The sequence below is a fragment of the Eptesicus fuscus genome, chromosome 9 (genome assembly GCF_027574615.1).
Source record: "Eptesicus fuscus isolate TK198812 chromosome 9, DD_ASM_mEF_20220401, whole genome shotgun sequence".
In the NCBI taxonomy this organism is placed as follows: Eukaryota; Metazoa; Chordata; class Mammalia; order Chiroptera; family Vespertilionidae; genus Eptesicus; species Eptesicus fuscus.
In genome coordinates, this window is record NC_072481.1 from 102,309,456 (window position 1) to 102,321,574 (window position 12,119).

At 48.0% G+C, this 12,119-nt stretch overlaps 1 protein-coding gene across 1 annotated transcript in view; it reads right to left on the bottom strand.

The window, feature by feature from the left end:
* Positions 1-12,119, bottom strand: part of ATR (ATR serine/threonine kinase) — a 165,966-nt gene that overhangs the window by 138,103 nt on the left and 15,744 nt on the right. The window contains exon 2 of the mRNA XM_008158576.2: positions 1,233-1,324. Coding sequence (XP_008156798.2) covers positions 1,233-1,324 — 92 coding nt within the window. The remainder of the gene's footprint in view (positions 1-1,232; positions 1,325-12,119) is intronic.

A 12,119-nucleotide genomic window follows, 5' to 3' on the forward strand; every position in this document is an offset into this window, starting at 1 on the left:
CTGTGCTAAAATCTGAAGATTAAAAAAAAAAACATATTCAGGTGATGCAGACAAATAAACTAATAATTATAATATAATAAGTTAATTGCAGTAATGCAGCATAAAGAAAACAAGTGTGTGGGAAGATGTTGTGAAGGCATTTTGATTCCTGGATGGTGAAGAATTAGTAAAGCAAAAGGGGGGGTGGGCTAGTGGTTTAAACATATCTTGCAATATTCAGTAGTTCTTTTAATATTTTCCAGCAAATAATTTTACTGATTGAAAAAAGGGTAAATATCACAAATCATAAAATTTGTGCCAAATTTGGAATTAAATTTATAAACCATGAGCCAAATGGCACTCTATATTACCCCTTCAATGTAATTTTAATAGATATAACAGATGTGACACAATTCTTGCAAAATTTCTAATTTGTCTTTTTTTTATGTTTTTATTGATTTTTAGAGAGAGAGGAAAGAAAAACAGAGAAATAGAAACATCAATGAGAAAGAAACTGCCATGCCACCTGTACCCACCTGGGAAGGGAAGTCAGATCAGACCCGAGGGAGGTCTTCCCCCTCTCCTGGGCAGCATGCTGAAGAACATGACTGTGTCCCCAACACACCCAATGATGCTTACTATGAATTCTAAAGTTAAGACGGTAACTTACTGCTGTTTAGAATAAAAAAAAAAAGAGAGAGAGAGAGAAAGAAACTGCCTCCTGCATGCCCCCTCCTGGAGATGGAACCCAAAATCCATGTATAAGTTGTGACCAGGAATGGAACCAGTGACTCTTATTTCTTAGGTTGACACTAAACCGCTGAGCCACACTGGCTGGGCTGTAATTTGTCTTTTAGATTGCCCCAGATAGAAAACACAAACAGGAGCTGATTCAACAACTTACAAAGTTACCAGTTTTTAATGGCATTTGCTGTTTTCAACCACTGGCACCAAGACCTAGCTAAAATAAGTCCACATCATCGGAATCAAATACTTTTTATCTATAATAATATCTTTTATCAAAGAACTCATAGTAAGCAGCAGAAAATGTAGATAACAAATAGGAAAACAGACTTCTTTTAAGAGCCTAATTGACTTTATATAACAAATACTGAAAATAGCATGCTTGAAAACAGTAACTATTATAAATACTAATTCCATAAAACGACATGGAGAAAAATGCTTACAAAATGTTGTATATATGGAAAAGAAAATAATTTATAAAGTTTATATAAGAAATAGTTATTTCTTACCAACATTTACATCTGTGAGTATTCGGTCAATAAACTGACATAGAATTTGTCTTGGCTTCTGCACAACCGTATTATATTCCTCTGTACTGGCACTAAAATACAAATAAAAAGTTTTTAACCCTTAAATGGAGTCACAATTTCACTTGTAAAAAATTCTCTAAAGTTGAACTTATCAAATTTGTTTAAGTTTAATGTTGACATTCACAATATTCTTCTGTTTAAAAATGAAAGGAAAATCTAACTTAACAAGGAAAAAAAGAACATGCTAAATGACACCACAGGCATCTAATTTGCAAAACTTAAATTTCCCTGCCCAATATAGTAGCCAGTAGTCACATGTAGTAGGAATTGTGAAAGGGAGGGAAGGAAGGAAGAAGGGAGAAAGATATAGAAACATTGATGTGAGAGAGACACACTGGTTGCCTCCCACATGTGCCCTTGACGAGGAATTGAACCTGGGACACTGGCGTGCGGGCCAACTCTCTAACCAATGAGACATACTGGGCAGGGCTCAGAGGACATTTTAACAAACTAACTTTATTTGCTTCAATTGATATCTCCCTCCTTGAAATTTTAGCCTAAATTTCTAAAACATTCTCTTGGTTTTTCTTTTTGTTTCTCAGTGCCCTTTCCCTTCTCTTTCACAGCTTCTCTAATCTTAACTTAGGAATGTCTCTTTGGCTTATTATAATTTGCATTCATATCCAGTCTTTCCACTATCGCTAGCTCTAGCTCTAGTGGTAGATTATACAGTATAGTTTCTCCCTTCTTCCTTCCTTCCCTCCCTTTCACTCTCTCTAAGAAAGGGAAAAATATCTTTGGATGAGGATTAACAACAACAACAAAAATGTTCTTTCAACTTTTTATTATGGTAAAATAGGTTTAACATAATATTTACCATTTTAACCATTTTTGAGTGTACTCTTCTGTGGCATTAAGCACATTAGCATTGTTCTACAACTATCACCACCATCCCTCTCCAGAACTTTTCATCTTCCCTAACTGAAACTATATTCATTAAACAATTAGTGACCCGGTGCACAAAATTCGTGCACATTAAAAGGGAATTAATTAGAGGAAATAATTTAATATTGCTATTTGCCCTTTCTCTATAATAGAAGTGTCAGAGATGCAAGAAAATTAGTAAAATGTATATGAAAACCTTCCTCCTATCAGAGTCTGGGGCACACCATGGAACCCAGAGTCAAGTCCGCGCCCACCCACATGCACCTCAAAATCGCTTAAGACCCAGACCAGGCCGACCCCCCTGCTTTGGGCTAGATCCAGACCTGGCCAGTCCCACACTTGTCAAGCCCTGCCAGACTGTGGGCGTAGCCTCAGGTCCCCTGGCCCGGTGCCAGGATGGGGGGCGTGACCTGAGGTCTCCCAGCCCAGACCAGGGCGGGGGCATGCCTTGAGTTCCTCCATCAAGCCCTGCCAGGTGGGGGACACGGCCTGAGATCGCCTGTCAAGCCCTGCTGGGTGGGGGACATGGCCTGAGGTCCCCTGGCAAGCCCTGCCGGGTACGGGGGGCGGTCTGAGGTCCCCCAGCCTGGTGCCGGGGTGGGGGCGCGGCCTGAAGTCCCCTGTCAAGCCCCACCTGGTGGGGGGCACAGCCTGAGGTCCCCTGACCTGGCGCTGGGGCGGGGGGAGCAGCCTGAGGTGCCCTAGCCCAGCACCAGGACGGGAAGCGCACCTTGAGGTCCCCCGTCAAGCCCCGCCGGGTGGGGGGCACGGCCTGAGATCCCCTGTCAAGCCCTTTGAGGTGGCAGACACAGCCTGAGGTCCCCTATCAAGCCCCACGGGGGGCGGGGGAGGGCATAGCCTCAGGTCCCTGCTGATTGCTTGTTAAGGCTCCTTATGGGAACTTGGCCTCAGCTATGGGTGCAGCCATCTTTGTGATGGAGTGATGGTCAATTAGCTTATTCCCTCTTTATTAAATAGGATAACTCTCCATTTCTGCCTTAACTCCATAAGCCCTGGCAACCACCATTCTACTTTTTGTCTCTATAAATTTGACTACTTATCCTATATAATAAAAGCCTAATATGCAAATCGACCGAACAGCGGAATGACCAGTGGAACAACTGGTTGCAATGACTTGCACTGACCACAAGGAGGCAGATGCTCAACGCAGGAGCTGCCCCCAGTCCACAGGCCCCAGGCCAGCCAAGGCAGGTGCCAGCAGGGGCTCCCTGATTGCCCTGGCAGATGCCCTGCAGAGGGAAGCAACTGGCAGCAGCAGGGGCCGGGCAGCAAGCAGGCCAGTGCCACCCCCACCCCAATTGCCCCGCCAGTCACCTCCCGCAGAGGGAGGCAATAAGCGGTGGCGGAGGGGTGGCACCAGGCCGGCCAAGGCGAGTGCCAGTGGGGGCCCCCCAACCACACGTCTCCCCACAGATAGGTCCTGATCACCGGCCAGGCCTAGGGACCCTACCCATGTACAAATTTCAAGCACCGGGCCTCTAGTGTCATATAAGTTGAATCATATATTTGTCTTTCTGTGACTTATTTCACTTAGCATAATGGCTTCAGTTTGTCCATGTTGTAACATGTGTCAGAATTTCCTTCCTATTTAAGGATGAATATTCCATTATATTTATACTAGTGGCCCAGTGCACGAAATTTGTGTACGGGAGAAGCGGGGAGGCGGGGGGGTGTCCCTCAGCCCGTCCTCCACCCTCTCCAATCTGGAACCCCTCAAGGGATGTCTGACTGTCGGTTTAGGCCTAACGGGGCCTAAACTGCAGTCAGACATCCCTCTCGCAATCCGGGACTGCTGGCTCCTAACCGCTCACCTGCCTGCCTGCTTGACTGCCCCTAACCACTCTGCCTGCTGGCCTGCTCGCCCCTACCTTGGCCCCCTGCTGGCCTGATCTGGAAGGTCTCCTTGTCTAATTAGCATATTACCCTTTTACTAGTATAGATAGAGACCTGGTGCACGGATGGGGGCTGCCTAGTTTGCCCTGAAGGATGTACGGATCAGGGTGGGGGTTCCCTTGGGGGGCGGGGCAGCCTGGGCAAGGGGCCTGTGATGGTTTGCAGGCTGACCACACCCCCATTGGGGTGGGGGTCCCCAATGGGGACGGTGCTGGCCTGGGCGAGGGGCTGGGGCAGTTTGCAGGCCAGCCACACCCAATGGGGTGAGGGTCCCCGCTGGGGGGGACGTGGCCAGCCTGAGTGAGGGGCTGATAGCTGTTTGCAGGCTGGCCACGCCCCCCAGTGGGGACCCTCACCCCATGGGGGTGTGGCCAGCCTGGGTAAGGGTCTGAAGGCCGTTTGCAGCTGGCCCGGGTGACGGTGACCCAAGCCTCCCGCGCGCCCGGGACCGGCTGTGTGTCCTCCGCTCACAGGCCCCTCCTTCAGCGCCCACTGGGGCCTGCTACATGTCCTCCACTCACAGGCCCTTTCTTCGGTGCCCGCCAGGGCCGGCTCCGTGTCCACTGCCCACAGGCCCCTCCTTCGGCAGCCGGCTCGAGCAGGCGGGAAGCTTGGCTTCCTCCATTGCCAGGGGAAACCCAAGCCTCCTGCTCGCTCTGGCTGGCTCTGTGGCCACCACCATCTTTGTCCTGCTAATTTGCATACTCACTGATTAGCTGGTGGGCATTGTGAAGTGAGTCAATTTACATATTTCTCTTTTATTAGTGTAGATACCTTATTTTGTACATTCATCTCTCCATAGACACTTGAGGTTGCTTCTATCGTTCTACTACTGTGAGTAATACTCCTATGATCATGGATATATAGATTATAGATATCTGCTTGAGTGCCTTTCGATTCTTTTGGGTGTATACCTTGAAATAGAACTGCTAAATTTTTTGATAATTTTGTTTAATTTTTTGAGAAAGTCCCATTCCATTTTCTATGCGACTGCACAATTTCACATCCAGCAATGCACACGGGTTCCAATTTCTCCTATCTTCACTAACACTTGTTATTTTCTGCTTTTTTAATATTAGCCATCTTCATAAGTAAGAAGTGGTATCTCACAGTGGGTTTGATTTGCATTTCCCTAATTATTAGTGGTATTGAACATCTTTTCATGGGCTTTGTGGCCATTTGTATTTCTTTGTAGAAATGTCTATTCAAGTCCTTTCCCCCTTTTAAAATCAGGTTGTTGGGGTTTTTTTTGTTGTTGAGTTCTTAATATAGTCTGGATACCTGATGTATCTTTATCAGATACTAGAGGCCCGGTGCACAAAATTCATGCACGGGGCGGGGGGGTGTCTCTCAGCCCAGCCTGCACCCTCTCCAATCTGGGACCCTTCTCACAATCCAGGACTGCTGGCTCCCAACCACTTGCCTGTTTGTCCCTAACCGCTTCTGCCTGCCAGCCTGATCACCCCCTAACCACTTCCCTGCCAGCCTGGTCGCCCCTAAATGTCCACCCCTGCAGGTCTGGTTCCCCCCCAACTGCCCTCCCCTGCAGGCCTAGGTCCCCCCCCGCCCCCCCGCCAACTACCCTCCTCTGCAGGCCCGGTCACCCCTAATTGCCCTCCCCTGCTGGCCTGATTGCCCCCAACTACTCTCCCTTACAGGCCTGGTCCCTCCCAACTGCCCTTCCCTGCTGGCCATCTTGTGGCAGCCATCTTATGTCCACATGGGAGCGGCCATCTTTGATCACATGGGGGCGACCATCTTGTTTGCTGGAATGATGGTCAATTTGCATATTACCTCTTTATTAGATAGGATTTGCAAACATTTTCTCTCACTATGTCTTTTCACTCTCTTGAGATTGTCCTTTGAAACACAAAAGTTTTTAATTTTGATGAAGTCTATTTTTTCTTTTGTTGTGCTTTTGGTATCAAACCCAAGAAATCATTGCCAAGTCCACTATCTTGAAGCTTTCCCTTATGTTCTCTACTAAGAGTCTCATTTTTAGTATTAGATTTTATATTTAGGTCTTTGATTCCTTATAAGTTGATATTTTTTATGTCCTTTGGATTTTAAAGTTTTAGTGTAGAGGTGAAAGCAGAAGCCAGATTGCAATGGGTTGAAAAGCAAACAAAATGTGAATAACATGCTCTTTCTAAAGCTTCACCATGAAATGTAGAATTGAGATAAGTAGTAACTAAAAGAATATATGGAGTCAAAAGGTTTGTGGTTTTTTTTCCCTTAGATGGAAAGACTTGAGCAACTGATACTTAAGACTTAGCTTTTGCTTTAGTGACCTTGTATAAATCAAGAGATAATCCTTGTACAGAAGGGGTGCATTAATATAGGAGGAAAAGCTGAGTACAGCTGCTATTAAGTTAAAAAATTCAAAAGGCAAACAAAATAAGATCCACTGCTTCAAGGAACTCAGATTAGTTGCTGGGGAGAGGGAAGGAATGCACACAGAAATAACTGTAACCAAGTGTCATATACAACCAAAGTAGGAAATAACTGCCTAGAGGAAGGCCATGTAAATAATTAGTTCAGTTCACCACTTCTGACAAAACAGCTGAGGATTCGTGCAAGAATAAGCCTTCCTTCCCCTGGCTGCCGGCACCGCCTTCGCTCCGGCCAGAGCCACCTTTCCGCCTTCGCTCCGTTCTGCCTTCGCTCCGGCCCAGAGCCACCTTTCTGCCTTCCCACGCCCTAAGCAGCTGGGGTAGTGCGGAACGCCTCCTGCCCCTGGCCACTCAGTGCCTGCGTATGCAAATTAACCCACCATCTTTGTTGGGTTAATTTGCATACTCACTCCTGATTGGCTGGTGGGTGTCGTGAAGGGTCACGGTCAATTTACATATTTCTCTTTATTAGTGTAGATTTCGTATAAGTAACAATTTATAACTTCTACATCACTATAAAATGCACATATATTTTCCCCGTTATTATCTCAGATAATGCTAAAAGAAAAAATAAGATTGTTTTCTTGATTATTTAACCACAAAGTCCAATTCTAACTGATTGAATACAGGATGCATGGTGTTTAGTGATTAAGTGCTATTAAATAATTGGTCCTGGTACATAGTGAATAGTCAAAAAGACATTTGTTGAATGAATGAATGATTCATAAGAATCTTGGATCGTGTGGTTCCTTAATCTTCTATACATATAAAGAGGTAATATGCTAATTTGTCCGTTATGGTGTCCCAGTCACAACCGATCTCTGGGCAGGGACGGGGACGGGGACTTCCACCCCCAGTGCTAATGTCACACTACCTGCGGCGTCCCCACCCAGCACTGAGGTGAAGCTGCCTGGCTGCATCCCCGGCTAGGGACATGACACTGCCTGCATGCGTCCCCGTTCAACGCTGACGTGATGCTGTGGTGGTGGGGGGGGGACCTCAGGCTGCGCCCCCTGCCCCAGCGGCAGGCTGGGAGACCTCATTCTGTGTCCCCCGCCCTGGCACTGGGCTGGGGGATCTGAGGCTGCACCCCTGCCTGGCAGGGCTTGACGGGGGACCTGAGACTGCGCACCCCCACCTGGCACCGGGCCAGAGGACCTGAGGCTATAACCCCCGCCTGGAGGGGCTTGACAGGGGTGGTGCCGGCTGGGTCTGGGGGGCGGGGACTTGACTCTAAATCCCACGGCACGCCCCAGACTCTGACAGGAGGGAGATTTTATATACATTTTACTAATTTTCTTTCATCTCTGACACTTCTATTATAGAGAGAGGGCAAATCACAACATTAAAATATTTCTTCTAATTAATTCCCTTTTAATGTGCATGAATTTCGTGTACTGGGCCACTAGTTAATATATAACCTTCTGGACCTATGGAGTTTGGGGTTATTCCCTGCCACTAGACCATGGGAGACTTTTATTTCTACATGTATCCCCTGCAGCATCTAGAACTGTGTCTTGCTTAACACGAACAAACTACTAAGGTGCTGAATTTAACAAATGTTTACAAACTAGAGGCCCGGACATGAGGTTCCTTGGCTCGGCCTGCAGGGATCGGGCCAAAATCAGCTCTCCGACATCCCCCAAGGAGTCCCAGATTGTTAGAGGGTGCAGGCCAGGCCAAGGGACCCCACTGGTGCACGATCGGGGCTGGGGAGGGAACACAGGAGGGCTCCAGGGCGTGTCTGGCCCATCTTGCCCAGTCCCAATAGGCCGGACCCTAGCACCAAGCTAACCTACTGGTCGGAGCATTTGCCCCCTGGTGGTCAGTGCGCATCATAGTGACTGCTCAAATGGTCTATCGGTTGGACATTTAGCATATTAGGCTTTTATTATATAAAATAATATAAACCCTGAGTATATAGAATCAATGAACAAGTAGTTATAGTTATACATGAAAGCAAAAAACTTGGTGCTATATATCTTATTATTTAAACCAGCACTGGCCAATCTATACTAATAATAGCCTAGGTCAGTGATGGCCAATCTATACTAATAATAGCCTAGGTCAGCACTGACACGCGTAGCCATTTCTGATGACACGCGAGGCGGCCGCATGCCGAGGATGAAACATTTGCTGCTCCTGAGGATGAAAAATTTGCAAAATAATGTTTTTTCCTCAAAGTGACACACTACCCAAGTTATGCTCAGTTTGACACACCAAGCTCAAAAGGTTGTCCATCACTGGCCTAGGTGGTAGTGATGCCCTCAGGTCGTCACAAGATGGCCACGTGCACAGCAGAGGCAGGGCCCAGCGGCTGCTCCTCGCAGTGAGGCCTGGGGGTCCCATGGCTCTGTGCAGCGCGAAGGACATGGGTCCCGGCAGAGGAGGCAGGTTGTGGCAGGGGAGGGCAGTTGGGGGCCATCAGGCCAGCAGGGGAGGGCAGTCGGGGGCCATCAGGCTTGCAGGGGAGGGCAGTCGGGGGCCATCAGGCTGGCAGGGGAGGGCAGTCATCAGGCCAGCAGAGGAGGGCAGTTGGGGGCCATCAGGCCGGCAGGGGAGGGCAGTTGGGGGCCATCAGGCTGGCAAGAGAGGGAGGTTGGGGGCCATCAGGCTGGCAGGGGAGGGCAGTTGGGGGCCATCAGGCTGGCAGGGGAGGGCAGTCATCAGGCCAGCAGAGGAGGGCAGTTGGGGGCCATCAGGCCGCAGGGGAGGGCAGTTGGGGGCCATCAGGCTGGCAAGAGAAGGAGGTTGGGGGCCATCAGGCTGGCAGGGGAGGGCAATTGGGGGAGATCAGGCCGGCAGGGGAGCAGTTAGGCATCAATCAGGCCAGCAGGGGAGCAGTTAGGGGCAATCATGCAGGCAGGCAGGCAAGCGGTTAGGAGCCAGCAGTCCTGGATTATGAGAGGGATGTCTGACTGTCGGTTTAGGCCCAATCCTGCACCAGCAGTCAGACATCCCCCAAGGGGTCCCAGATTGGAGATGGTGCAGGCCAGGCTGAAGGACACCCCCCCCCCATGCTTGAATTTCATGCACTGGGCCTCTAGTCTATAATAATAAAAGCACAATATGCTAATTAGACCAGATAGCTAAACGACCTTCCAGACGTCCTTCTGGACTACCTTCCGGATGAAGCCGGGGCTGCGAGGGCCGAGTCCCTTGCATGAATTTCACACATCAGGCCTCTAGTAGATATATATAATGTAAGCCACATGTGTTAAACCTTAAATTTTCTAGTAGCCACATTAAGAATGTAAAAGAAACATGCAATTTTAATGGTAACAATATATTCAAAATTAATGCCACAATTTGGCTAGCAGCTACCATATTATAGGACATTTCAGATTTAAATATAACAACAAAATGTAAGTCTAAAATTACAAGATAACATAAACTGTTCTCGACAATGTCAAAAGATTTTGTCATTAACCAAGTGTAATTTGATAAGTGTCATTGAAAAAACATAATGAGAAGGCGTCCAGGGAGAGGAACTAGTACTATGGTTGGTGGTCAGTTTCCTCTAAAGCTTAACTGTGTATAAAGATAATGCATTCGTGTGTTATCTTTAAAAATGGTGAATTATAATTCATTAGGTGTACTATCAAAATAAAGAAACCTCATGGGAGACTAACCATTTCTTATTTTGCAACCTCTACCATGAAAGTGAGCTAAAACAGTTACTATTTCACAAATATACTGTAACAGATTTCCAAGCAAGATAGCAGTGTAGGTGAATGGGATACTCACCTCCTCCAACAACCACATCAAAATTACAACTGAACTACAGAACGATCGTTCTGCCGCCTGAAGTCTGGCTGAGTGGAAGTCCTACAACTACCACACGGAAACTGACAGAAGGAACAGAGAGCAGAACAGGTTGTCCTACACCCACGTGGGGTGGATAATATTGGGAGGGGTATCTTGGCTACAGAGTTCTCCCAGCCCAGAAGGTTCCAGTGCTGGGAAGAAAGGCCCCCATAACTTTGGCTGTAAAAACCAGAGGGGATTGAGGCTGAGTGACATGAAGGCTGCTGAAGACTGCTGGAGTACCAGGCAATTCCTCTTAAAGTGCCCATTAATGGACTTTCTTGGACTCACTTCCTCTGAGCTCCAACATGGGGGCAGCAGCTTAAAAGGCATAAGGGACATAAGGTGAGAAACTGAATTGTCTGGCATCAGGATGAGAGCTGGGGGCAGGGAGACAGCAGCTTTCTCCCAGACAGAAGTGCTGGCAGAGGTCATTGTTCCTGTGATGAACCCTACCCCCACAGAATCAGCAGGTGGGCGCCAAGTCTGAGAATCCATCAACTTGGTCTACACTGTTCATTCCATTCTGGTGATTCCCTTAAGCCCAGCCCCACTCAACTTTCAGGCCCACCGAAGCTGTTTCCAGTGGCTTTTCCATATAAATGACCTGTCTTGGCTCATGCTTCAGATTTCCCTAAAATTTCTCAAACAAACAGGGTCTGGCCCCTTACCTCTCACTAAGTGGCCCAGGCCCAGCACAAGCAGTAGCTGCCTTTGGTTTACACCTTGGCCTCACTGAGCACTTCCAGGCCCAGCACAAGTAGCAGCCATCTGCAAAATTGATTTGTCACTCATGTTGGGTGGCCCTGGACAGGGCACAGGTGGCAACTAACCTTACCCTGAACCTCCTGGGAAGCCCCAGAACCAGCACACCCAGTGGACAGCTTCAGACTACTTTGTAGCACCGCCACTCAGCCACCTGCACATGTAACACACTCAAGGGGTGGACTGAGTGGACACCAGAGCTCTGTTGAAGTAAGTCCTGCTCTGTGGAGGAGACATCTGTACGGCTGATTCGTCAGGGTGGTCAGAGTCAGTGTTTACTGCAGCTAATTGGTCTGGGAGTAAATCCCTCCCATTATGTGGCAACAGCAATCAAGGCTCAACTACAGAGTGATGTCAAAGGATTGGTGGCATGAGAGATCCCCTTGGCCTCCCACAATGAAACTTTAACAACTTAATAATAAACTATAACTCAACAAACGCTTCCCTGCTCAATACAGAGGCACACTGAGAAACTCATGCACTGAAGCATCTAAATGTGGGAAACAGGAATAAATCAGGAGGTGAGAAGGGAGGAAAGCTCAGATAATGGATGAAGCCCTGCAGCCAGGAGCTCATGGCTCAGTCCAGAGGGGAGGAAGCCAGTGGCACTTCCTTCAGCTAGGAGGAACAGAGGGTATGGGTGGGCACTTCAGCAGGTGAGTGGTGCAAAGTGCAGCTAAGCCAGCTGAGACAACTAGATAAGGACAGAGCACAAGGGTTCGCGGCACAGCTGTCTGTTATCTTGGGTGGTGGTTTCAGACAAGAAAATGGAGCCACAGAGCCCTGCTGCCGCCAGGACTCCAAACCCTGCCTTCATTGCCCTTGGTGTCAGACTGAGGAGCACACTGTCTGTAAACCAGGAACTACTGCAGCAGAAACACCTTCTCCTCGGTGACTGATAGCTAGTTATGGGGCAGGGGACTTTGCAGAGGTTTGGGGTGGCTATCATAATGAGGGAAAAACAAATTTCAACCAAGCAGCACAGCTATACTAATGCAAGCCTGATGGAAGCCGTGGAGGTCGACTCCAGGCGGTCACGGAG